The 27,269-nt window shown below is 41.2% G+C and overlaps 1 protein-coding gene across 1 annotated transcript in view; it reads left to right on the forward strand.

The window, feature by feature from the left end:
• The first annotated feature begins 9,882 nt into the window (after positions 1 to 9,882).
• The window catches only part of LOC146755067 (cytosolic carboxypeptidase 4-like), a 72,656-nt gene continuing 55,269 nt past the window's right edge, over positions 9,883 to 27,269 (forward strand). The window contains exon 1 of the mRNA XM_085526418.1: positions 9,883 to 10,882. Coding sequence (XP_085382544.1) covers positions 10,602 to 10,882 — 281 coding nt within the window. The 5' untranslated portion in view covers positions 9,883 to 10,601. The remainder of the gene's footprint in view (positions 10,883 to 27,269) is intronic.

A 27,269-nucleotide genomic window follows, 5' to 3' on the forward strand; every position in this document is an offset into this window, starting at 1 on the left:
CATTGAGGATTCTAAGCATTGAGGATTCTAAGCATTGAGGATTCTAAGCATTGAGGTTTCTAAGCTAAGCATGGAGGATTCTAAGAATTGAGGATGCTAAGTATTGAGGATGCTAAGCATTGAGGATGCTAAGCATTGAGGATGCTAAGCATTGAGGATTCTAAGCATTGAGGATGCTAAGAATTGAGGATGCTAAGCATTGAGGATTCTAACCATTGAGGATTCTAAGCATTGAGGATTCTAAGCTATGCATTGAGGATTCTAAACATTGAGGATGTTAAGCATTGAGGATTCTAAGCATTGAGTTTTCTAAGCTAAGCATTGAGGATGCTAAGCATTGAGGATTCTAAGCATTGAGGATTCTAAGCTTTGAGGATTCTAAGCATTGAGGATTCTAAGCATTGAGGATTCTAAGCATTGAGGATTCTAATCTAGGCATTGAGGATTCTAAGCATTGAGGATTCTAAGCATTGAGGATTCTAAACATTGAGGTTTCTAAGCTAAGCATGGAGGATTCTAAGAATTGAGGATGCTAAGCATTGAGGATGCAAAGCATTGAGGATTCTAAGCATCGAGGATTCTAGGCATTGAGGATGCTAAGCATTGAGGATGCTAAGCATTGAGGATGCTAAGCATTGAGGATTCTAAGCATTGAGGATTCTAAGCTAAGCATTGAGGATGCTAAGTATTGAGGTTTCTAAGCATTAAGGACTCTGTGCATTGAGGTTTCTAAGCATTGAGGATTCTAAGCTAAGCATTGAGGATGCTAAGTATTGAGGTTTCTAAGCATTAAGGACTCTGTGCATTGAGGTTTCTAAGCATTGAGGATTCTAAGCATTGAGTTTTCTAAGCTAAGCATTGAGGATGCTAAGCATTGAGGATTCTAAGCATTGAGGATTCTAAGCATTCAGGTTTCTAAGCAGTGAGGATTCTAAGCAAAGCACTGAGGATGCTAAGTATTGAGGTTTCTAAGCATTAAAGACTCTGTGCATTGAGGTTTCTAAGCATTGAGGATCCTGAGCTTTGAGGATTCTAAGATATGCATTGAGGATGCTAAGGATTGAGGTTTCTGAGCTTAGCATTGAGGATTCTAATCATTGAGGATTCAAAGCATTGAGGATTCCAAGCATTGAGGATTCTAAGCATTGAGGATGCTACGTATTGAGGTTTCTAAGCATTAAGGACTCTGTGCATTGAGGATTCTAAGCATTGAGGATTCTAAGCATTGAGGATTCTAAGCATTAAGGATTCTCAGCATTGAGGATTCTAAGCAGTGAGGATTCTAAGCATTGAGGTTTCTAAGCTAAGCATTGATGATACGAAGCATTGAGGATTCTAACTATTGCGGATTCTAAGCAATGCATGGAGGATGCTAAGCATTGAAGATTCTAAGCATTGAGGATTCTAAGCATTGAGGATTCTAAGCCAAGCATTGAGTTTTCTAATCTTTGAGGTTTCTAAGCATTAAGGCCTCTATGCATTGAGGTTTGTAAGCATTTGGGATGCTAAGCAATGAGGTTGCAAACAATAAAATTTCTCAGCATTGAGGTTTGTAAGCATTGAGGATTCTAAGCATTGAGGATTCTAAGCTAAGCATAGAGCATACTAAGGATTGAGGATGCTAAGCATTGAGGTTTCTAAGTATTGGGGATTCTACGCGTTGAGGATGCTAAGCACTGAGGATTCTAAGTATTGAGGTTTCTAAGCATTCAGGATCCTGAGCTTTGAGGATTCTAAGATATGCATTGAGGATGCTAAGGATTGAGGATTCTAAGCATTGAGGATTCTAAGCATTCAGGTTTCTATGCAGTGAGGATTCTAAGCTAAACACTGAAAATGCTAAGTATTGAGTTTTCTAAGCATTAAGGACTCTGTGCATTGGGTATTCTAAGCATTGAGGATTCTAAGCATTGAGGATTCTAAGCTAGGCATTGAGGATTCTAAGCATTGAGGATTCTAAGCATTGAGGATTCTAAGCATTGAGGATGCTAAGTATTGAGGATGCTAAGCATTGAGAATTCTAAGCATTGAGGATTCTAAGCATGGAGGATTCTAAGCATTGAGGATTCTAAGCCAAGCATTGAGTTTTCTAATCTTTGAGTTTTCTAAGCATTAAGGCCTCTGTGCATTGAGGTTTGTAAGCATTTGGGATGCTAAGCAATGAGGTTTCGAAGCATTGGGGATTCTACGCGTTGAGGATGCTAAGCACTGAGGATTCTAAGCATTGAGTTTTCTAAGCAGTGAGGATTCTAAGCTAAGCACTGAGGATGCTAAGTATTGAGGTTTCTAAGCATTAAGGACTCTGTACATTGAGGTTTCTAAGCAATGAGGATGCTAAGCATTGAGGATGCTAAGCATTGAGGCTGTTAAGCATTGAGGATGCTAAGCATTGAGTTTTCTAAGCTAAGTATTGAGGATGCTAAGCATTGAGGATTCTAAGCATTGAGGATTCTAAGCATTGAGGATTCTAAGCATTGAGGTTTCTAAGCTAAGCATTGAGGATTCTAGGCATTGAGGATGCTAAGCATTGAGGATGCTAAGCATTGAGGATTCTAAGCATTGAGGATTCTAAGCTAAGCATTGAGGATGCTAAGTAATGAGGTTTTTAAGCATTGAGGACTCTGTGCATTGAGGTTTCTAAGCATTGAGGATTCTAAGCTAAGCATTGAGGATGCTAAGTATTGAGGATGCTAAGCATTGAGGTTTCTAAGCATTGAGGATTCTAAGCATTGAGTTTTCTGAGCTAAGCATTGAGGATGCTAAGCATTGAGGATGCTAAGCATTGAGGATGCTAAGCATTGAGGATTCTAAGCATTGAGGTTTCTAAGCAAAGCATTGAGGTTTCTAAGCATTGAGGATGCTAAGCACTGAGGATGCTAAGCATTGAGGATGCTAAGCATTGAGGTTGCTAAGCATTGAGGATGCTAAGCTTTGAGGATGCTAAGCATTGAGGATTCTAAGCATTGAGGATGCTAAGCATTGAGGATTCTAAGCATTGAGGATGTTAAGCATTGAGGATGCTAAGCATTGAGGATTCTAAGCATTGAGGATTCTAAGCTATGTAATGAGGATGGTAAGCATTGAGGATTCTAAGTATTGAGGTTTCTAAGCTAAGCATTGAGGACGCGAAGCATTGAGGATTCTAACTATTGAGGATTCTAAGCAATGCATGGAGGATTCTAAGCATTGAGGATTCTAAGCGTTGAGGATTCTAAGCATTGAGGTTTCTAAGCAAAGCATTGAGGATTCTAAGCATTGAGGATTCTAAGCACTGAGAATGCTAAGCATTGAGGATGCTAAGCATTGAGGATTCTAAGATTTGAGGATGCTAAGCATTGAGGATTCTAAGCATTGAGGATGCTAAGCATTGAGGATTCTAAGCATTGAGGTTTCTAAGCTAAGCATTGAGGATACGAAGCATTGAGGATTCTAACTAGTGAGGATTCTAAGCAATGCATGGAGGATGCTAAGCATTGAGGATTCTAAGCATTGAGGATTCTAAACTATGCATGGAGGATTCTAAGCATTGAGGCTGTTAAGCATTGAGGATTCTAAGCACTGAGTTTTCTAAGCTAAGCATTGAGGATGCTAAGCATTGAGGATGCTAAGCATTGAGCATTCTAAGCATTGAGGATTTTAAGCATTGAGGTTTCTAAGCAAAGCATTGAGGATTCTAAGCATTGAGGATTCTACGCATTGAGGATGCTAAGCATTGAGGATTCTAGGCATTGAGGATGCTAAGCATTGAGGATGCTAAGCATTGAGGATGCTAAGCCAAGCATTGAGTTTTCTAATCTTTGAGGTTTCTAAGCATTAAGGCCTCTATGCATTGAGTTTTTTAGCATTTGGGATGCTAAGAAATGAGGTTTCAAACAATAAAATTTCTCAGCATTGAGGTTTGTAAGCATTGAGGATTCTAAGCATTGAGGATTCTAAGCTAAGCATAGAGCATACTAAGGATTGAGGATGCTAAGCATTGAGGTTTCTAAGCACTGGGGATTCTAAGCATTGAGGATGCTAAGCACTGAGGATTCTAAGCATTGAGGTTTCTAAGCAGTGAGGATTCTAAGATAAGCACTGAGGATGCTAAGTATTGAGGTTTCTAAGCATTAAGGACTCTGTGCATTGAGGTTTCTAAGCATTGAGGATCCTGAGCTTTGAGGATTCTAAGCTAAGCATTGAGGATGCTAAGCGTTGAGGATGCTAAGCATTGAGGATTCTAAGCATTGAGGATTCTAAGCACTCAGGTTTCTAAGCAGGATTCTAAGCTATGCATTGAGGATTCTAAGCAATGAGGATTCTAAGTATTGACGATTCTAAGCTCTGATGTGAGGATGCAACACGTAGAGGTTTCTAAGCATTTAGGGCTCTTATCATTGAGGATTCTAAGCATTGAAGATTCTACGTTGAGCATTTAGGTTTCTACGCATTGAGGTTTCTAAGCTTGGCATTGAGTATTCTAAGTATTGAGGTTTCTCAGTGTTGAGGATTCTAAGCAATGAGGATTGTATGCATTGAGGATTTTATGCATTTAGGGTTCTAAACTAAGCACTGAGGATTCTGAGCATTGAGGGTGCAAAGCCTTGAGGTTTCTAAGCATTGAGGTTACTAAAAATTAAGGTCTCTAAGCTATAAAGTTTCTAATCATTGAGGATACTAAGCATTGAGGTTACTAAAAATTAAGGACTCTATGCATTGAGTTTTTTATGCATTGTGGATGCTAAGCATTGAGGATTCTAAACTTTGAGTATTATAAGCATTGTGGATTCTAAGCATCGAGGAATCTAAGCTAAGCATTGAGGATGCTAAGGATTGAGGTTTCTAAGCATTGAGTGTTCTAAGGTTTGAGGATTTCAAGCTAAGCATTGCGGTTGGTAAGCATTGAGGTTTCTAGGCATTGAGGATTCTTAGCATTGAGGATGCTAAGCATTGAGGATTCTAAGCATTGAGGATTCTAAGCATTGAGGATTCTAAGCTAGGCATTGAGGATTCTAAGCATTGAGGATGCTAATCATTGAGGATTCCCAGCATTGAGGATTCTAAGCTAAGCATGTAGGATTCTAAGTATTGAGGTTTCTCAGTGTTGAGGATTCTAAGCAATGAGGATTCTATGCATTGAGGATTTTATGCATTGAGGGTTCTAAACTAAGCACTGAGGATGCTGAGCATTGAGAGTGCAATGCACTGAGGTTTCTAAGCATTTAGGTTACTAAAAATTAAGGTCTCTAAGCTATGAGGTTTCTAATCATTGAGGATACTAAGCATTGAGGTTTCTACGCATTAAGGACTCCATGCATTGAGTATTTTATGCATTGAGGATGCTAAGGATTGAGGTTTCTAAGCATTGAGTGTTCTAAGCTTTGAGGACTTTAAGCTAAGCATTGCGGTTGGTAAGCATTGAGGTTTCTAGGCATTGAGGATTCTATGCTTTGAGGATTCTTAGCATTGAGGATGCTATGCATTGAGGTTTCTGAGTATTTCAGATTCTGAGCATTGAGGATTCTAAGCTAAGCATTGAGGGTGCTAAGCAATGAGGATTCTCAGCATTGAGGATGCTAAGCACTGAGGATTCTCATCATTGAGGATTCTCAGCATTGAGGTTTCTAAGCATTAAGAACTTTAAGCATTGAGGATTCTAAGCATTGATCATTCTAAGCATTAAGGATTCTATGCATTGAGGTTTCTAAGCTTTAAGGGTGCTAAGCATTGAGGTTTCAAAGCAATAAGGTTTCTCAGCATTGAGGATTCTAAGCAATGAGGATTCTAAGCATTGAGGATTCTGCGCATTGAGGTTTCTAAGCTAAACATTGAGGATGCTGAGCATTGAGGATTCTAAGCATTGAAGTTTCTAAGCACTGAGGACTCTATGCTTTGAGGTTTCTAAGCATAGAGGTTTCTAAGCATTGAGGATTCTAAGCATTAAGGACTCTATGCATTGAGGTTTCTAAGCACTAAGGACTCTATGCTTTGAGGTTTCTAAGCATTTAGGTTTCTAAGCATTGAGGATTCTAATCATTGAGGATGCTAAGCTAAGCATTGAGGATGCTAAGCATTGAGGATTCTAGGCACTGAGGATTCTAAGCATTGGGGATACGAAGCTACGCAGTGAGGGTGATAAGCATTGAGGTTTCTAAGCATTAAGGACTCTATGCATTGAGATTTTTAAGCATTGATGATGCTAAGCATTGAGGATTTTATGCTTTGAGAATGCAAAGCAATGAGCTCTCTAAGCATTGAGGATTCTAAGCATTGACGATTCTAAGCACTGAGGATTCTAAGCATTGAAGATTCTAAACTAAGCATTGAGGTTTCTAAGCAATGAGAATTCTAAGCAATGAGAATTCTAAGCTAAGCATTGAGGTTGCTTAACATTGAGTAAGCTAAGCATTGGGGTGTCTAAGCATTAAGGACTCTATGCATAGAGTTTTCTAAGCATTGAGGATTCTAAGCTGTGCATTGAGGATGCTAAGCATTGATGTTTCTAAGCATTGAGGTTTCTAAGCATTGAGGTTTCTAAGCATTGAGGATTCTCTGTTAAGCATTGGAATTCTAAGCATTGAGGATTCTATGCATTGATTGTTCTAAGCCATTGAGGGATCTAAACATTGAGTGTTCTAAGCATTGAGGATTCTAAGTAAAGCATTGAGGCTTCTCATCATTGAGGATTCTTTGCAGACTTGTTTCCCTATTCTTCGCTATAGGTATGCTTTTGTTTCATCAGGTATTAGTTCACTTGGTTGTTTTTTAGTTGCATCATATGGAATATTAGTCAAATGTGTGTAGAATTTCCATCTGCCTTCAGAATTTGGGATTTTGGGATCTGCCCCAAAATGATTTATAGAACCTGACATTCTAATTTCTTGGAGTTAAGGGGCTGGGGGAATAACCCAGAAAAAGAATAACGAGAATATCCATCTTTAGTAGGATGTTAAACTGTACTATGTCTGGATGCTTTGTACATGTATTGGTCTCTGCAGTCATTTCTAATCATTCTGATTCATTGGTGAGTGAATTCATAAAACTCATCCACTAAGGGATGTTTCCAAGCAACTTGGAGCCTGGAATACCTTCACCCAGCTTTGATGGTAGAAAGCAGTTAACCAAGGTGATTTGTAACATTCACTTCTTTGCCATGAGGACCATTGATAACGCATATCGTGTAAGTGTATTTAAGGGAGGGTTATCTCTCTGATAATTCTGGAAAACAGCAGTGGGCCCTGTCAGACTAGGTAAGCTGCCTCTGCATTAAGATGTGTCTCTTTGAGTAGGATTTTGCCAAATGCAGGGTCAGGAAATAAGGAGGAGGTGGGGTAAATGGAGGAGCATAGTATTACATCGTGGAGTAACTGAAAATGTGACAACTTGGGGAAAGATTTTGGGTGGGGAGCGGAGGAAAGTGACCAACACAGGTTCTGCCTCAGAGCAGTCTCAAGTTTTCTGTGATCTCAGTATTTGAAGTTGTTTTTTTTTTTCCTTCTCCTTGAATATATTTGATGTACATCACACCATATCCTGTCTTTGTCAGACTTTGTTTAACTAGGCAGCCTTGGGCAGTTCAGATGTATCCAAGGCAGGATGCAGCCGTGATACACGCAGCAGAACTGCGTTTGATGCTCTTTTTTACACATCATTTGACTCTCAGAATATGCTGTAGAGGTCACACATAATGAAGTTGGGTGGGAATGTTGGCTTTCTTTGTTTATCTCTTATGTCCAGGGGGTAAACTTGAACCTTTGATCTGTGCAGCTCTCATGATAAAGTCATGTTGTATTTAGGAATAAGGGGGAGTGGAGGGAAGGCCTATGTTTTGTGGGCTCTGGCTTGGGGCTGATAGGATGAGAGGTATGCAGAGGCACAGCCAGAATCATTCCAGTCAAGACCTGGATCTAGGTTGAATTTGTCACACGCTCTTTATGATTCCCTTTGACTCCTAATGAAATCCCAGTCTTGTGTCATTTCAAAACCTTGTTCCCTTTCAAACGCTGTGGCCCAAATAGCAGCTTGACAATGCATAGAATTTTAACCCATGTCAGGGCATCTGGAAGTGCACTTCATTTCCCTTCTGTGCCTCTTTTTATGAGGCGAGACATTGATTTGTTAACGGGGTTTCATTCTTTTATTTCAGATTGATCTTTCCCCAACTGATGTCATGATTTCTAACTTCCAAATCAGATAAAATCAAGAGGAAGATCCCTGCAATAGGCAGGAGATTAAGCAACAAGTTAGCAGTACTGTAGGAACAAAGCTCTTATTTTCATGCATATATCCACAGTTAAAATGAATAAAGAGAAGGGAAGGTGGGAGGTGGTTGATACGTTAGATTTATTACTCAAAGGGTTTTTGCTCCATGTTTTGCAAGAGGCATCAGTGCCTTTAATCTCTCATCTCTGGTTTTGTTAGTGGCACGTTATATCCTGGCCATGTCAGAATGTAGCACAGAGTAATGAGACAAGATCTGTTGGATGGGGCTTTATGTAGCACGAAAAGGTTCCTCTGCTCACTCTTTTTATTATTTACATTCCCAGTGAAGGTTACGTGTCATGTGGGCTTTGCAGAGATAAATGGGTAACCTGAGCTTTCTGGCAGCTTCCCCAGGACTTGGGGAGGATTCAGTGTAAGGACTGACTTGGGGATTTTGAAGCATCAAACTCAGTTCTGGGCCCTGAAGGAAACATAGAAGAACATGTGTCTCGGTGTCCTGAGGAGGTGCAGTGTAGCACAAGGTGGTATCAAGGGGCTCTGGACCAAAATTACACTTCAGAACAGTAGGTGTGTCCCAGAGCAGATCAGCAGCACTGGGGTGGCTTCATCAGCACTGCTGTTATGGGGCATAGTGAATCAAGAATGAAGTGTAGCAGCTCAGCTAAGTGCAGAAATCTTGACTATTGCCGGCCAGTTGGTGCCCGGAGATGTGATTTTGGCATTGCAAATATACCTGTCAGGAGGGGAGTGAAGCTCAGAAAGGGAGTTTTAAGTGGAATAGAGATGTTTCCCCACCTGGATCCTATGGATCCACTATTTCCTGGGGTTTAAAATCAGGACTCTCTAGAAGCTTTTGTCACGTTGAATGTTAGACAGAGGTTTATCAGTCTTGAGGAGAGCAGAATTCACATCTCTGCCAGTCTCACAGTATCCTCAATTAGCTGAATTGTGGCAAACCTTCCATTTCTGAGATGTGAAGACCCTTTCTTGTGGTTTCGTTTTCTCATAGAGTAACTGAAGAAAGAATCGCTCAATTAACATGCTGCATGCTTTCCCAATGTATAGAAGAGACAGGAGTTAAAGCCGTTTTCATCAGTTGCAAGGGAGCATGTTTTATTTTGCTTTGTGCTATTTACAGCTGTTGTCCATTAGGAGTCCTCAAGAGCCTCATTCTCAACTACAACAACACAGTCCCATAAGTTTAGCTCAGCAATGAGCCTGCAAAACAGCACTAAATCATGATGATGGGAGAAAGAAGAAAATGTTTGGAAATAGCAAAATGCAACTGATGCCTTTGTGAAAAGTAGTTTTTGCTTGTTGCTGTTTTAAAGCATTACTAAGGTAGACTGTAATGCACAGCATCTAGCTGGAGCTGAATAGAGGTTGTTTTCTAATATATATATGTTTTTGTAATAAAAAGTAAGCAGAACTCCTAGTATGTCTCTATTGGCTGAAGGGATCTTTTACAGTCCATTAGCGCCTTGGGCACTAATGTATACACAGCAGTGAAAATATACTAATCTCAGGGTAAGGTGCAAGAATGATAAAGGAAAAATAAAGATTAGTACACGGCTATTGAATAGCAGAGTTCTGGTTGCTTTACTGGACCACAGTATGATTGCTCTGTATGAATTCGAGTGGAGACTCTGGTCATGCCCATCAAATGCCTATGAATGGGAAGGGGTGAATGTGGGATTGTTTCCAGACCTGTCTACATCCTTGCAGAGGAGTTGGACCAAGTGACCTTTAAGGATCCTTTCCAACTCAAAAGGTTCTGTGATTCCACCTCTGTGTTTCACATTAATTGAGTAATGATTTGTAAAGCTGTTAGAAAACTGAAGGACTTTAGTACAGCTTTGGGAGCTGAGGACATAGAAGCATAACTTGCTAAATCAGCGTTTGCTTACAAGGATGCTCAGATGATACCTTTGATTGTTTTCTGTCCCTTTACTAGAGAGCCTGTGCTCTGACAGAGCTGCAAAAAACATCATGGCATCGTTGTGATTCCCTGTCAGATAGTGGCTTCCACTAAAGCAAATGTGTCAGGTTGATTTGTGACAGCAGCCTGAGATTGTGAACATTCACAGAAGGATAATTTTAAGACACATCATTGCTTTGTCCTTTTCTTTTATTCTCTATGCTTGGCAGGTGTCTACCTCTGTCTTCTTCCCTTGGCCCATCTGTGGATTTTGCTCAACACAGATGGGATTTTCAAACAATCTGCTGTCAAATTTGGTCTCTTCTGAGCATGTGTATACAGAGAGCTTTTGGAGACGTGTAACTAGGCCAAATGAGGGTGCTTTTTCATGGGAATGGCAAATAACGTATCTGATAGCAAGACAATTTTCTCTGCCAAATTGCTAGTCTGCTTTGCAACAGGGGTTCATTAGGCTCTGTCCATGAACTGTTTAGTAAGATTCTCTCTTAAAAAAAAAAGTTGGCATCGTATCTCTGCAGCTTCTGTGCATAACATCTCCATGCCTTTGCTTTGTTTTACAGACAGTCGTCCTTATGTCTTTCTGATGGCCCGTGTTCATCCTGGTGAAAGCAACGCCAGCTGGGTGATGAAGGGGACCCTGGAGTTCCTTGTGAGCAGTGATCCCATTGCTGATCTCCTGAGGAAATGTTTCATTTTCAAGATTGTCCCCATGCTCAACCCTGATGGAGTCATCAATGGCAAGTGCGTTGTAGTAACATACTTATTGTGAATTTTCACTGGGTTTACCTGCAGGCTTTACTGCTGTATACTTAGCAGGCCTAGTCTTCAGTGTTTTGGGCCAGAATTCCTGTTGCCTTTTGCCTTGTGTTTTATTCATCCTGTGATCAGTCCTGTAAGGAGAATGTAAGTCCTGGATACAGCCCAGTGTGCTGTCTCGTGTGCATCAGATATTCATGGTTCTGTACTGTGTGGGGCCGTAAGGTGTCCCAACTGACTGGGTGAAGTATTAGCGATAGCAGACAAACTGAATCTTACTTGCTGAATGGAAAGTTATCTATTCTGCCAAATCAGCAGGGCAAACTTTATCTGCAAGCTGATATATCTGGGAATAACTGGCTTTAATTAATGCTTTATATAACCTGAATGGGGGAAAGATGTAAGGATCTATTAAATGCTCGTATCTTTATGGAAATGTTTCCGTATAATGAAACTCCCTCCTTCTCCTATCTCCTTTACTCTGTTTCCTCCCACATGCTTCTGAAGAGATTCCAAGTCTTTCTGAGCTTATGAATATACCAGTTTCTTTTTGCATTCTTCAGAGCTGCCTTTACATTGCTCCTACCCACATCATCACTACAACCATTCATCTGGTTTCAGGTCAGGTTGTGCTGATCCGGTGCTGAAGAAACAGGGTAAAGACCTTAAGCAAATCTTGAGCTTATTTGGTCCTAATCTAATTCCTTTCTGTTGTGGTCTGGGCTTCAGCAGAGGGCAGCTTGGAGTGTTCTTAGCCTCTGGTCTGCGACTATGAGCATAGTTTTTTGTGTTCCTGTTCTCCCCAGGACATGAGTGTGTTGTAGTTTAGGCTGTTCAGGGGAGCTGGATGCTGCCCCCGAGTATTGGAAGCTTCTGCTGGCACCAAATGTTTCCTTGATTCTTCCAGACAGCAGAAGCAAAAATGAAAGATTGTGGCTTTCTGTTTTTCCTTTCACTCTGCTTAATTAAAGTTTCCAGCAGATGGAGGGCTGGAGGGAATGTCTGACCTTTTTTCTCCAGCTGTCAGGAGTGAGCATAGCAGAGGAAGGGTCCTCAGGAGGGACAGTGTGGCTTTTGGTGACACCTGGAATGAAGGGTACTGTCTGAGCTCATATCACACAGGAACGTGTGGAGCTTCCACTGTAGTTCAACCTGGTGATGAGTAGGAAAGTTTGGTGTGGGATAGGAGCAGAGGTCCAAGGACTTGGCTATGGCTCTGTAGCTAAGCATGAAGCCTGGGGAAGGGAGAGAACCATTCCATCATGCTCCAATTTAAATGCTGTGCTGTGGGGCCTCCCATGGCTCTGTTGCTCTTGCTTCTTCCCATGTGCTTTTTCAGTGGACTGAGGTGTTCCTGCACAGAAAGAAAAGCTTCTTTTCTTGGCCTAGAGTTTATTGGCAGCTTTTTGGAGATGACTTTTAGTCCCTTGCTGCATGTGGAAGCACATGCAGGTTTCTTTGTCCATTAATGTTCTACTTCATCTAGGTTTAAGTGCTGTATTAAACTCTGTTGTCATTCAAATCACTGCCACAAAGGGAAGCTCTTTTTCCAGGAAAAGGGTCTGTAGGCCATTATTGACTGAGTAGCTGTAAACAGGTCCATACTACTTACTTTTAGGTCTCTGTAGCACATTTCAGGAAGCCACTTATTTGCCTTGAGATTTACAATCACGACTGAATGTGTCAAATCCACTGTTTATTTTGAATCATCACTCATTTCGAATCTTCATGCTTTGAAAGTGCATCTTCTGTACTACCCATCCATCCTTCTGTTATCTGGTATTAATCCTGCTCTAGTCTCGTTACCTCGGTATCTTTATATTTAAAAAAGGGTTGAATTCTTTTCTGTTGGCAGTTCTTTTGAAGCTCCTCACTCTCTCCCTCCTCCCCAGTCCTGTGTGCTGGGGTGTGCATAATGCTTCCCTGCCCGTCACAAAGATGAATGCCATCGCACGGTTACAAAGGATTTCTTCCAGCAGCCCAGCTGTGCCCCTTCCCCAGCTGACTCCCTGCTGCAGGCACAGCTCAGTGGAAGAGTGCTCATCCCAGCAGGATACCGTGCAATCACACTTCGAGAGCCTTGTGCAGCAACAAGACGATCAGGGCCTTGGTATTTGCTTTGGTTAATGTGATCTGAAAGTTGCATGCAGAGAATGTTCCTCTGTCACAGATATGATGGCAGTAATGTGATTATGCTCTGACTGTGTGTGGCTGAGCTAGGAAACAGCCTTCCCTTTCACTCCCTTTCACATCAGTCAGTACTATGAGGATTTATTCCTGTCTGTCAGTGATGGAGAGAGTTGAGTCCTGTTGCTGATGCTAAATGAAGGTAGTGGTGATGCAAGCATGTCTGTATGAGTAAGGCTGTCATCACATAAAAATAAAAATCACTACCCAATATCACATATAATTTGAGTTTGTTCAATCCAGAGAGTACTGATGAGCAGTTGTGTTCTGTGCGACTGTTCTCATGGAATCATTAAGGTTGGAAAAGAAGTCTGTCATCTGGTCCAACCGTCCGCCTACAACCAGTATTGCCCAGTAAACCGTGTCCTGAAGTACCACATCTCCATGTTTCTTTAAGGTCTCCAATGGATGGTGACTCCACCTCCCTGGGCAGCCTTTGCTCTGTCCTGAATAGCAGTCAGATGTAGGGTTTGTCAAATAAATTTCAGCTGATCTGGTAGTGGCTATATATTTTAATGTTAGACACTACTTTTTATTAAGTGCATCCTGTGTGTTGTCACACAGTAGTGTTTGACCACTGCTGGAAATGGGATGCTGCCTCTGATAGATGTATGGTCTGACCTGATATAGTTATTTGTGTGGTTTTTTTCTTCTTTACAAGTAAAAGTAGTCTTAATCTCCAAGAACGGTGCTATAAGATGGTCCAAAGTGACAGGCATTAAATTACTAAAGGGAAAGTGTCCTTGTAGGCTGATTATCTTGCGAAGGCTGTTCTGTGAAAACCCAAGGTATTGGTTGGTGTTCAGCTGACTGTTTTCTCTCATCCCTTTATCGTCTTTTTAAATTAAATCACGGATTAACAGGAAAGCTAGAGAAGGAATTCCATTCTACACAGCGGTGGAGAATCCATGAAGGAGCACAGCACTTTGATTAGGAAACTGCTGAGTTATACTGGGTGAGTGAGAGACCCGTGCTTTGTTCCTGGCTCTGCTGTTGATGAAGTATGTGACCTTGAGCATTTCCCCCTCCTTTTTTTTTCTTTCCCCTGAGTTTTCTTCCTGGGAGGATGAAATAATGACACACCACAACCTTCACACAGCTTGAAATGAGTGAAATATGTGTACCAGGAGCATTTTCTCTTCAATCTAGTTCTTCTGATTCATCCACTAAAACCAGGGTCAGGAAAGGAACTTGTAAAAGCTTATGACAGCACAAACAGTTCTGTTACAAAGAAATACCCAGCACTGTTGGCTGTTCACACTGTTCCACATAAGCTCATTACCACACAGTGGAGCAACAAGTTGCCTGTGCACCAACACTTCTCCATGCAGTTGTGTACCATCTTGTGACCTGCTTTTAGGCTGTCTTCTCTGTGCACATGCTACATACCCTTCTGTCAACAGCTTGTGTATGCAGCCATTCCTCAGTGTCTGCTCACACCTGCATATCTTCTGCACCCACGTACCTGGTGCTCCCATGTGTATGTTAGCAGTCACAACGTGGTAGTCAGCATTTTGTGGGGATTTTTTTGGCTGGACTTCTTCAGAGTCTGCAGTTTCATATAAATATTGCTATTTATTACCCCTGAATTTAGGGTTATTAATTATATCAGTATAACCTAATTTATATCACCATAAACAGCAATAATAAATAGTGCCAAATGCTAACGCGCAGTGCTTGCCAACCGTGCCCGTGTTTAATGAGTGCTTCCCCCCCACTTCCCAGAAGTATTAAATTAAAAATGATTCGGCCTTGCGATATGATTGATCAAACAAGAGGTGGAACTCCTAGATAAGTGCTTTTGTTTTAAAGAATATTTCATCTTCAGACTGCCCATGCACTGTCTATTATGAGCATCCACAGGTCTTGAACTGCCCAATCTCTCTCTTCCAAGTTCATGTCTCTCTCCTCCATTGCCACCTTCTTCCTTTTTCTTTACTCCCTTTCATGTTTCCTCTTTCTTCCCTTCTGTCTGCCCTTTTCTCGCTTTCCTTTCCCTACTGTTGAATCAAAGAAGCTTTTCAATGAGAGGAACTTGATGTGTTTTTGTAAATGAATTGAACCAATCAGTGGAGATGGGAGCCGGTGAGTCTATTTTGGTAAAGGAAGATTAATTTTTTTGGAAGCAGTGTGACTTCTTCGAAGGCATGGGGTAACCATAGTAGCTGTTAGGAAGAGGAAATCCTGATTTGCATTTTCGATTATAGCCATGGACTATTCTTTATCTGGTTTAAAAACACCCTGTTCCCTTCTGCACCTGCCTTCCCACAACACAGGCTGAGTAAGCTTTGCTGCTGCTTATAGGTAAGGCAGGTGAGCTGGGCTTTTTGTTTGTTTCTCTTTATTGATATTCACTCTCACTTTAGTCAGGCTGTTTGTTCCATCCTGTTTTACTTACAGGGCTTTGTTTATTGCGCCCTGGAATCCAGCAGAGAAAAGCTTTAACTCTGACAATTACAGAAATGGAGAGATAGAAACGTCCTCTGAAAGCCCTTTCAGAACACATTTCTATTGCATGCTCTCAGAAGGGAAACTATTAACTATTAATGTTTCCCACTTACTTTTTGAAACAAGGGCCTTTTTTTTTTCTTTTCTTTTTTTTTTGAAGGATACTTGTAGGAAGAACAGAAGCAAGCTAGTTCTTCTACCCAAAAGCATTATCTGTGTATATAACTTCTATTTCCTCCTATATTATTGTGCACTCTCCTGCACTGAGACATTTTGTTCTCCACGTAGTCAGAGGCAGAGCTGGACATAGACAGCAAACAAGCTAAGGGCCGCACTTGAGGACTCACTTGATGACCCAGAACTGCATCCTTGAGGATTAAATCTTGAAGTAGAGGCACACAAAGCCATGTGGCTGTAGACATCCCTCCTACTCTCCCTTCCCTTCTCTTGTTTGCTTCTCTCTGATCAGAGGGTTAAAGAGGAGTTGAATTCTCAGAATCTAGTCTTGCATATCTAAATGGATGCCATGCACTTTGCAAGCACAATTTAAGGGGTCTCTCCAGACTAGCTGATGTGTGATGCGTGCATTTCTTTAAGGATAGTGCCAACGGTAGTTGGGTAGATGCGTGTGGAAGAACATTTTTGCATAAGATTCAGTCCTTACTCATTTAGAATGGCTGTGCTCTGAGCTCTGTGTTATAAGGTGGTCTATTTGCAAGCGCTGACTCGGGACCTCAGAGCAGATGAAAATGCCATGTCTGAGGAATGCTTGTACTGCATCTGGAATGTGGCTCAGGGAAGTGCTATGAACTGTGGGTGAACTTTCTTTGAGTGCAGTAGATGGTTCTTATCTAAGTGCTGCTCTCTTGCCTCTGGTGTTGCCTCAGCTGTCCCCATAAAGAGGACAGTGATCTTGCACTGGTGGTGAGGCATAACTGGTGAAAATGTGCTTCTTGTTGGCCATCACGGTCTTCTCAGCAGGCCGTCCTGAGAATTTTGGGTGCTTGTTCTTTAGTTCTAGTGAAGAGGGTCTAAGACCACTTATACTTCTTCAAGGCAAGCAGCCTTATTGTTCCTGATAGTCTCAGCAGATTCCCTATAGCAGAAGCCCATGATTTGGAAGGTTAGATCTATAGGATGTGAGGTAATGGCCTCAATTTGCACCAGGGTAGGTTCAGGTTGGATATTAGGCAAAATTTCTTTTTAGAAGGAATGGTGGTGTGTTGGAACAGCTGCCCAGGGAGGTGGTGGAGTCACTGTCCCTTGAGGTGTGCAGGAACCGTGGAGATGTGGCGCTGAGGGATGTCACTGGGCATGGTGGGGATGGGCTGATAGCTTGGCTAAATGGTCTTTCCAACCTTAATGAGTCTATGATGCTATGAAATCTGGCTAGTACATGAACAACATAAGATAAAATATGGGTATGTGATTCTTTAAGTCTTTGCAGCTTCTCCCTTGGTGGACCCAGAACCAGAGTCTGATCCTCCACCAAACTCTTCTCAGTACATCAGTATGCTGTGGGAGATGACCCTATTTCAGACAAAGCCTTTGCCCTGTGCTAACATGGCAGTCCATCCTTGGCTCTCCTATGGTAAACCTCTGTTGGCACGCAGCTACACCCCAGGACTCCTGACAGCACTTCTAATGCAGTATTGTTTATTCCTTCCTTTATCAGCTGGAGCTGTTGGGCTCCCCTGAGTTATTAGATCTATTCGCTCATTGTCAGTGTTTCCTCCTTTGTAAATATGTCCCCATATGTCTCTGCTCCTGAGGAATATGCTTTCTTTTCTATTTACTGCTTTTCCCAGGCACCCACCTCCTCATTGCTCTATCCACCCAGTGGCCCAATAACAGCCACAGAGATAAATAAGCAACATAACTCTTCCTAGCTATTGTTGTTATTGTTGTTGTTGCCGCCCTGCATAGTAATACATATAATAACAAGGAAACAAATCTTATTACTAAAGTAATTACAATAAATAAAAAGCTGAGAAGGGAGATGAAGGAAGGGTCTGTCAGGGGAGTGATTGCAGTAGGGGTTTTTAAAATTTAATTTACTCGAGATGTTCTTTGCTGCTTTATTGATACCCTGCTGAGGGGGCTGCGACTAATTAGCAACCAGCTGTTGTTCTAACACACCCTCACCTAATTTATTGTTTCGTCAAGTCTCTAAAATAGGAGTCTGTCTGCTATCGTTGTCTGTGGGACTCGGCACCAGTCTCATGTCAGCAGTTGGTTTTATTGCTTGGTGCTTCTGTTTTCTGAAAGCTGAGTAGCTGAGACTTTGGGTGCTTTGCTGCCTTTCCTTTTATTTTCCAGCACTTTCCATGCGCTTTCAGGAGGTCGGGCAGGAGAATACGCTCAGTCTCTTGAATTATAAGAGCTTGTCCCAGAGTCCAGAGGCCTGTTATTATAACAGGCCAACACAATGCTAGATTCTGGTAAATTGCCCAGAGGGCTGTGCCACTGTTTGTATGCCTTGGTAGAGACCAAAAAAGACCTCACAGAGGAGGTCTGGCATAGATAGGGCCAAGGGTTTCTTAATATGTAATGTCTATGATCTTGTTCTCTTGCTTGTCAATATACTATGGAAGTGCTGTACTATTGTTTGCCTTTGGAGAAAACAGTATCATGTCTAAACATCCACAAAAACGAATTAGTTAATGGTCATTTTAAGAACAGGGGGGACCAAATGCATTGTCTCTTGTTTCTTTGGTCTTCCAGTCCCAAAAGCACGCACAGTGTTTGCTCTGAAACAGTAAAGGTTCCCCCCATGAGGTGCCTGCAGCTCCCTCGATGCTTTCATACCCAATCTGTTCAGATTAGTCAAGGTCACTTGGGAATTTCACTGCACTTGAAGATTACTTGATATGAGCTCAGTGATATTAAGGTCTTGGACTACTAAACAATTCAGCTTTAAGCCTCAGAAATTATTCCATTTTATATGGCTACTACCTTGTATTTTCAAGGTAGCATGAATATTAGATATGAACACGATGTTCCGTGGGCTCAGAAAGGAATTATTTTTGTTCAGCATTCATGTCTAGTCTCCTGACTGACAACGGGAGTTCATAATCAGATGTCTGCGCTCCTTTGACATTTCTAAGAGCCAGGAGGCTGATGTACAAAGCTAGCTTTTAGTAAAGTTAATGACTTGATTGAATTATATTCTTATTTGCATTAGTTTGAGTGTGTATGATTATCTTTTGTTTGTTATTATGCTCATTTAAGTCCATTTGGTAATATATTATTCCCATAGCAATTGTGCCTGTGCTAGGCTCTGTGCAGACAGGCAAGGACCAGCTTGTCTCTTGTTAGGAGCTGATCCAATACTGGCACAGCGTGCTTTAGAATTGGCAAGAACAAAGAGGATACTGGGGTGCTGGCTAATGGATCTGTTGTGAAGGCTAATCCATTTTCTCATGATGTACTTTATGGAGGTGGAAGCTTTTGTAGTTACTGCTTTCCTTCACTGTTTCTTCTTAGGATGGGGGGGAGAATCTCACTGCCGTGACTTCTTCAGCCACCCAGGGAAGATTTGTGAGGTTCAGTATCATCAGTGAAGGGACTGGAGAACGCTGTAAGATGAGGGATTTCTTTATGCTTTCTTGAAATTGTCAGGATGCACCTGCAAACCCTGAACCCAGTTCACCCCATAGTTAAACACTACAATGAGATGTCACACAGATACTAACGAACTTGGATTTTGCATCTGATTCCTGGTTGTGGTAGGCATGGAGTACCGACATAAATGCTGAATGTACTGGGTAGAAGCTCATGTCATGAGTGCAAGGGCTAGTTTTGATCACTTATCTCAAGACCAACTCATCTTACCCAAGTTAATGCCTTTTGGAAGCTACAGATTCAGACTTGGAGTTGTTATTCATGGGATGGGAAAAAAGTCCACAAAATGAAATTGTAAAAACTTCATTTTTATAGATGCAATGAAGAATGTCCAATACTTTACTGCAATATCCACACTACCTGGAAAGCTGAAATTGCCTGGGAATGAAGATTATTGTCTCTCATAATATACCTTCATATATTACTGTGTAATAAATCGAGCAGTATTTCTTTCACCCTGCAAACTGGACATCCCTGGAGTTCCAAGTGACATTTCAAATTTTATACGACCATTCAGTCCCTTTTAAGTATTAAAACACATCATTTTTTGTGATATATGCACAGAAGTTCTTTCTAAAAGCATATGAATAAAAAAACTTGGAGCTTAGTTATGCAAAGGTAGAGCTGCCTTACTGCGTGTTGGCTTTTAAATGTCTCTGTTTAGTTAGCTCGGTATTTTAGCTACTACTGTTCTTTAACATCTCTGTTTCTGTGTTTCTTTTCCGCTCTTCCCTGCCCTCTGTTTCATTTGAATAACAGATTCAATTGAATAACAGCTGGCAAAGTACAGTGGTAGGAGAGCAGATATGTGACTGCCTTGGGTTGGAGAAATGGGCTGGCAATTGGAAAATGGTGTTTTAAAAAATGGGACAAAGAGGCATAACAACAAAAATAAGCTTCATCTGGAAGCCTGTATTTTCAAAATTGCTTGTTCAAAAATGCACCCACAGAGGACCAGCTGAGGTTGAATAGTTCACCTGTGTACATGGTTCATATGATTGCACATGCAATTAGGGTAATTACACGGGCAAATTTTACCCCAGTAGTTTGAGCAAATTGTCACCTTAATTTCTGAAACCAGCTGCATGTCCCAGGGAAGCAGCAAGAGAATGAAAAACAGAAAATTAAGTTGATGCTGGAATGACAAAGAGTGGGAAATCAAAACCTCTCCTGTGACCTGAAAGACAGCACTGCTGGGAGTCAGGGAAAAAAAAGTCAGCCACACTTCTAATGCTGTAAAGCGTTGGAGTCTTAAAGGGATAGAAAAATGAAGAGCTTTTTGAAGTCATCTGGCCCAGAATTTGAGCTGGAGGAAACAATATGAAACAAAAAGAAGAGGGTGAGATGGGCAGCAAAGGGGGCTTCAGTAATGATGACCTTGTGTCTGTATGCACTGTAGAACTACGAAGTTGGTATTTGAACACACCCCAGCTCGGTGATGTTGTGATCCTGTTAGGAACCTTCAGATTAGCACGGTGATACTTCATTGCATGGGAATAGTGATTATTTTGGCATTAAGTTGCTGTAGAGATCTTGCTGTGTTCAGAGCTCAGCCACTCTTCCTTGTACTGTTAGAACTGGCTTGTAAATTCCACAGGTGGATGTGTCCCTGTACGAGGTGCTTAAATATTCCATTACATTCGATAGAGCCTCTTCTGCGTTGTTTGCTTGAGGAAGTAGAGCACAGTGAGGAAGTGGTAGTGGACAATACAGTCTAGATCCTAAACCACCTTTTGGGTCGCTTTGATTTGTCTCCAAAAATGATAAGTACTTAAGGTATAGTTATTATAGTTGAAGAAGTCCTATTACTCCTACTCCTGTAAAGTTATTATGCAGTGACAACGTTCTGGGTGAGTACAGGGGTTCTTTCTATGTATATCACATGGCATCTCAGATGGTAATGTTTCTTTATCTCCCATACCTCTAATTTTTCTCCCCTACATGTTCAGAAGCTCAGCTTTTGATTAAAAAAAATCTATCCTCCATTTAAGGGGCACCTGGTCCCACTGAGCACCATCTAAAGCAAAACTTGCTTCCCAGGTCTATCTCTGGTCTGTGACGTTTCTACCAGTAGATAACAATGATAACAGTAATGTAAACTTTGAGGAACATTTTGCATATTCATTGTCTGGTAGTTTAAAGGCTTTTGTATTTTTTTTTAATGTAATTTAAAATATACATTAAAATTTTAAATTATATTAAAAAAAAAAAAAAAAGATTTAAAAAAAAGTGTCTATTTTTCTGTCATCCCCCAAATGGTTATGACACATAAGAGGATGTAAAGTGCAGAGCAGCTGAACAATCATAAACTATTTTAATACCACTTAAAAATGAGAAGAAGCAGGAAAAGAGGTTTGGGTATTAATGAAGTTTATTGCACTCGTCTGTCACTTCTACAGAGCATGATTGGGGTTTTAAATCCTTGCTCCAATGACGTGGAAAAAAACGTGGTGGTCTTTCATCCAAGTCCCTTATAGATGTTATTCTGTCACAGAAATCTCTAGTACCACATTTGAGCTCACGGTGAATTCTATGCTCCAGTGGATGTAATGTTAAGCAAAGCAGTTCTGGGTTATATTTGTGGTAGCAGAGCTGTAAAGCAGAGCCTGAAAGTGAAGTCAAGAGTTATAGGAGATTATGGCTGTTACATTTTATTTGAACTTTTTTAGGTGATTCAAGGTAAGCTCCTTGGATTTAGGCTGAGATATCTGGGGAGTCAAGGCTGGAAAGACAGGCCATACTCTGTGGGTTAAACCATTTGCAAGGAATACCCAAACCTCTTTCTAGTTGACCTGTTTAGTGTCTCACTATAAACATATATTAACATTCAGTGTAGAAAGCTCACTGCTGAAGGCAGCAGAGGGGTGACTGTTCCCCACCCCCTCCAAAACATGTCAGGGAAGAAAGCTTGCTTTGGAAGACCTCCATGCCTGGGTGATGCATTGCATGTTTTTGTGTGTGTGCTAGTTTTCAAGTGAAGAGCACCAAAGAACTGCACTAACTGAATTAGCTGTAATTTGTCTCTTTCTGTGATGTGCAGGTGAGGGCACCCTTGAACTGTTCTAGTTCTCTGTCTATCTTTAGACTGATTCGAGCAGCACAGGATCTCATCAAGCATGTAGTCTGTTCAGAGGCAGTGGCTTTGAGCCTCCCAACTCATAATACTAATACAACTGGGAATCTAAATAAAGAGGAGAATGTTAAGAAAAAGTCTCTGTTGCTGTAAGCAGAAATAATCAGAATCAAGTCTATCTTTCCATTATGTGGTTTCTTACAGAAACAAAAGCCCAGCTCGGGGCTGTTACTTATAATGAACTGGTTTGGCCAGTGTTCGTGCCTTTCCCTTTTTTTTGTTGCCATGTGTCAATTCTGACTGTGTGTACTGCTATGACAGCAATTTATTTCTTATATCTTTTGTCCCAAAGGGTGTCAAAGAGCCATAACAAAACTGTATGTACTTTAATGTCAGGCATTGCTTAGTGTGCTACCTTTGGGCTGCTACAGAGTAGTTCTTTATAACCTCTGAACCTGTTGCCTATGAATACAGGACGTTGCTGGATTTAAGCCATCGGGCAAAAGTCACAGCAACTGGGTGTGCAGCAGTTATTGTGAGCTACAGAGTGACTGAAAGAAATCCCTTAGATGCAATCAGACAGTGTCCGTATTCTGTTTTTGTTTTCCCCCAGCATTTTATCCATCTTTGAGAAACACCTGGCAGCTCTGAAACCACAATTGTACTTGCATGATCTCAAGTGGAATGGATGGTCCCTAAACAGCATGTGTCTACCAAGCACTATGTCTCCACAAACTACCTGCAGGGCATGGTTTCTTGCTTAAGCCTGATGTGAGCTTAAATAAGGAGTTTGCTTTGAGGTTTGCCAAGAAGCGTTCTTTGTGTGTAAATGTGTATGCAGCCATAGAGTAATGGAGACCATTTTGACACAGGCTATCAGGATTGAAAGGCTGCAGTTTTGCTTGGAGGTTACGTATACGTTTTTATATGCAATTAGTTAAGTTGGGGTTTAGGCATTTAAATGGCCATTTGTGCTCTCACTTTTGAATATTATGCTCATCCTTTGGGAATGAGCTTGTGCAAATTAGGCATGAAAATAAGCATACGTTTTGTGTGCTGTACTGTCAGCATTTTGCTGTATTTGGTAATAAACTCGTATTGATTTATCAGGTTTTTTTTTCCCTCTCTTGATATTTCTGCTGTAATCTGAAGAATGTGAGCTGGTGGCTACAAAGCAGCAGTACAGCAGTGTTTTCCTTTTCCTAGTGACTGACTCCTTTAATTGTTCCTGTAGCATAAGCTCATATTTCCATCTAACTCTTATTTAGGATACTCTCATGGTGAGTTGGAATTCATCCCTGCTTTGCCTTGTGGTTGAGTAGTGACCAAGACTTGCCCCTAGCTGATTTATCCTTCTTTTATCTTCTTTCCCTTCATACCCACACAAAAAAAGTCTGTCTGTGTACCGAACTGTGAAATACATGGGAATACAGAATTGATATTGTTGGTTCAGAGCTCCATCCTGGAAGCTTCAGAGAAAAAACTGCTTACAGGGGGATGAAGGCCTTTGAAGGGCTTATTAGTGACTTGGCCTATGGGCTTCCTGGGGGCTTGCTAGACTCTGCTGTATCACAACTTTAATGTCTCCACATAAAGTTATCTACTGTGAATACTTAATAAGGGGGATGAAAAGATCAGATCAGTTGATGAAAAGAACCGTTCGAGCTGATGCTAAGTTGCTGCCCCAAAACCTTGAGGATACTGAAATTTGCAATGAAATTTGGAACCTTTGAGTCAGCTGACTTATGATCCATTGTAGCATAATAATATACACTGTTGTTTAATATACCTTCCATGATTCTACTGTTAGAGTAGGCATCAAGACATGAGAGCAGCATTGTGAGTGCCACAAAGGGTAAGAATTTTGTCAGTTAATGTTCATTGAGGAAGAAATTAATCTTTGGTTCTTTCACATTAATAATCCTATTAAGGGTTGGTTTAATGAAGTTTTACTGACTAATTTTCGAGCTGTAATTTGCCTGTGATTCTTTTGAAAATTTTTTAATGAAATGGAAATTTACATAGACTGCACAACAATAACCTAATGAAGTGGCAAATCATATTTCAAAATCACTTGTGATTCCAAATGGCATCTTAATTCTTGGAATTGAAGACCATTCACACTGAGAGGTTCTGAATCATTGAAAGTAAGATGGAGCTTTTTCTAACCCAGGAAATGCTAACGAGTACAAAATGAGTCTGTGAAATGGTTCATGCAAGCTTGGACCAGTTCTGTGTGTTGCTGAAAGAAAATGAAATAGAGAAGATCTGAAAGGAAGCCCTCATCTTCTTGAATGAATGCTATGGAGAGTCTGTGCTTGGGTAGCACAAACATGATACTGTCAGTGAATGCAGCCAGTACCGAGATGGGGCTGCATTCCTACAGACTAATGGCAAAAGAGCCTGGATGGATCATGGTCTGATTGTCATCTCTTAACACTTGAGAGGGAGCGCAAAGAGTGATGAATGTATGTGAGTGTTACAGAGAGCAGAGCTGAGGCCCCAGCAGTGGCTCCAGTCTCCTCTTATGTTTTCACAAATCACCTGGGAACTGACTCAGTGAAATTTTTCATTATAGAGTGATTTCTGATTACTGTAGGTAGCCCAAAACAGGGCCTACTGGGTAATCTCTAGAGGCTTTCCTGGGTGTTTTAACTCCATTCCTTGCCCTTGAAGAGCTGAGATATGCCTCCATTAAGCAGCCGAGTTCAGGAGCTTATCTGCATTGCTTTAAGCTTTCTAGTTTCGCATCAGCCCATTAGAGAACCTCTTTCCTGGGTTGGAAAGGAGAAGGAATTCTTTAGATCTGCCAGTATTTTTCTAATACCTGATGCTCATAGGCTGCTCTTTTTACACTTTAAAATGTCACATTGGATTCCTGATGGAACTGGAGATTTTTATCTTCCTCTTTTCTGCCAGACCTGACATTTTTCTGGTTTTCTTCTACACTGAAGGCTTAATTTCTCACATGTGTGAGACAGAGTGAAAATTAAACAAACAAGCTGGCAGATAGATAGAATGGTTCTTCATGTCTGGAAAGCTGCAATGAGCTGTGACTTAGGAATTACAATGCTTCATATTCAAACTTTTCTTTTTGATGCATTGGGGTGGCACAAGAGCTGACAGTGACATATGGAGAAGGCCCTGTTAGGAGGATTGAGGCTGTTTATGTGATAAATGACACAGTATGTCAAAGGACTTCTATTATCCATCATGCTGGCTTCCTCTGAACACGGTCTCATTGAAAAGAGAAGTAGCTGCACGTACAACTGGGGGATGCTGTAATAGGGTCAGTGGTATGCTCCAGAGAAAATAAGAAAGCTGGCAAGTACATGTTTGCGTGGGAATTGATGACTCTGGAGCTTTGAGTTCAGAATTTTCAAGTCAAATTTAATTCAAATATCTGAGGTATCCCCACTGTACATTTGTGTCAAGGATGAGCCCTACCTTCAAAAGAAGCTTTCTCAAAGCTCGCTCACGTATTCAGAAGGCTTCAAAAACCCACCAAGTTTTCAGTGTTGAGAAGCTAAGCTTTCTTAGGAAAAAAAAAGAAAGCTATTTATTATCAAGTTCTGGACTGATGGCATGATTCTGGCTGCTAATAAATCCCCAGAGTTCTCTTATTGCGTTTTTTTAACCTCTGTTGACTGCTTTGACTCTGAAATGCAGTGGAGTAAAAGTTGTGATCTGTGCTTTCCTATATGCAGGAGACATGTAAGTACTGTTGCCCTTATAAATACAAGGGATAAAAAGTACTGCTGACGGAACAAGACTTTGTCTCTCGTGACCTGATACAGAAATATCCTCTGTAAGGCGCCTTCCACCCTTCTTGACCATACAAGTTAAGAATCAGAGCAGGCTTTCACAGCTCTGTGCCTCACACTGGTGGAGAGTCTGTCAACATTTTCCTCTCTCTCATCACCCTTAACCCAACAGTGCCTCCTTGTTTGTATAATCTATGTCAGAATGACGCACGAACTGGGGGCTGTTCAAGAGAAGCGAGGAATGTATGGCACGGCACAGGCACTCATCCTTTTCAACCTCCTTTAGACCATCTCTTTTTGCAGTACCCATAATAGCTGTTTTTCTCCCTGCTTGATTAATGGACCCTCAATAGCTATGTAGTCTATAAACCCAGACAAGACAAGTAGCCTGTCTCTTTTGATCCCTGCACCCTAATAGCCTGATTTTGACTCCGCTTAAGTGGTGTTTATGTGCCCACATGAGCGGTAGTAATTGGTGCAGAATATCAAATGTCACTATTTGACATTTCATTCGTAACAGTAGTATTTAAAGTAATGGCTTTAACTTGATGATTCATCAGTAGCCAGTGTCAAATGATCTGGGACGGTCGGTATTTTAAAAGTGTCAATCAACAGATGGATCACTCTGGAGATAATTTAATCAGAGCCCATCAGTGAACTGGCCTTAAAAAACAATCCTTCAGGATTATTGTCACAGCCGTATTGTTTAGAAGATGAGAGCGGTGCTTCCTTGGGAGCAGGCTTGGTAGCAGAGTGGCTCCTTCCATAGCTCCTCTAACAAGCCTGTTTCCTGAGAGGATGGAGTTGCAACTTCCTCAGTTGACTCTGCCCTGTAGTTAAATACAGGACTTCAGGCTCTGTTGCTGTTGAGCTGAAAGCTCTGCTTCTTCAGAACAAAATCTGCAAAACACAAACCAGCCTAAATATATAGATAACTTCACCCCCTCCAACTCCTAGCACTGCTGTGCTCTGTTTTATTTGACAGTACAGCTTTTTCTTCACCAACTCTTCATGTGATGAGACGCTTATTTCAGCTGTTGACCCCTATCAGTGACCCCTCACTGGGAGATCAGGTGTAGAGAACCGGGCTATTATCTACCTTCCACTCCTGTGTTTCTAATCAAAGCAGCCGATTTTGCTAATGCATACAGCTGAAGTCACAGTGAGGAAGACCTGGCTGAGTACAGAGAAAAGAAGTGCTTGGAACGGTAGAGCAAGGGGTAAGAAATCCTAAGAGTAAGAAAAATCAAGCTGGGAGAAAAGATGAACAAGCAAA

Source organism: Coturnix japonica, chromosome 36 (genome assembly GCF_054131305.1).
Source record: "Coturnix japonica strain WE chromosome 36, WE-NBRP24, whole genome shotgun sequence".
Taxonomy (NCBI): Eukaryota; Metazoa; Chordata; class Aves; order Galliformes; family Phasianidae; genus Coturnix; species Coturnix japonica.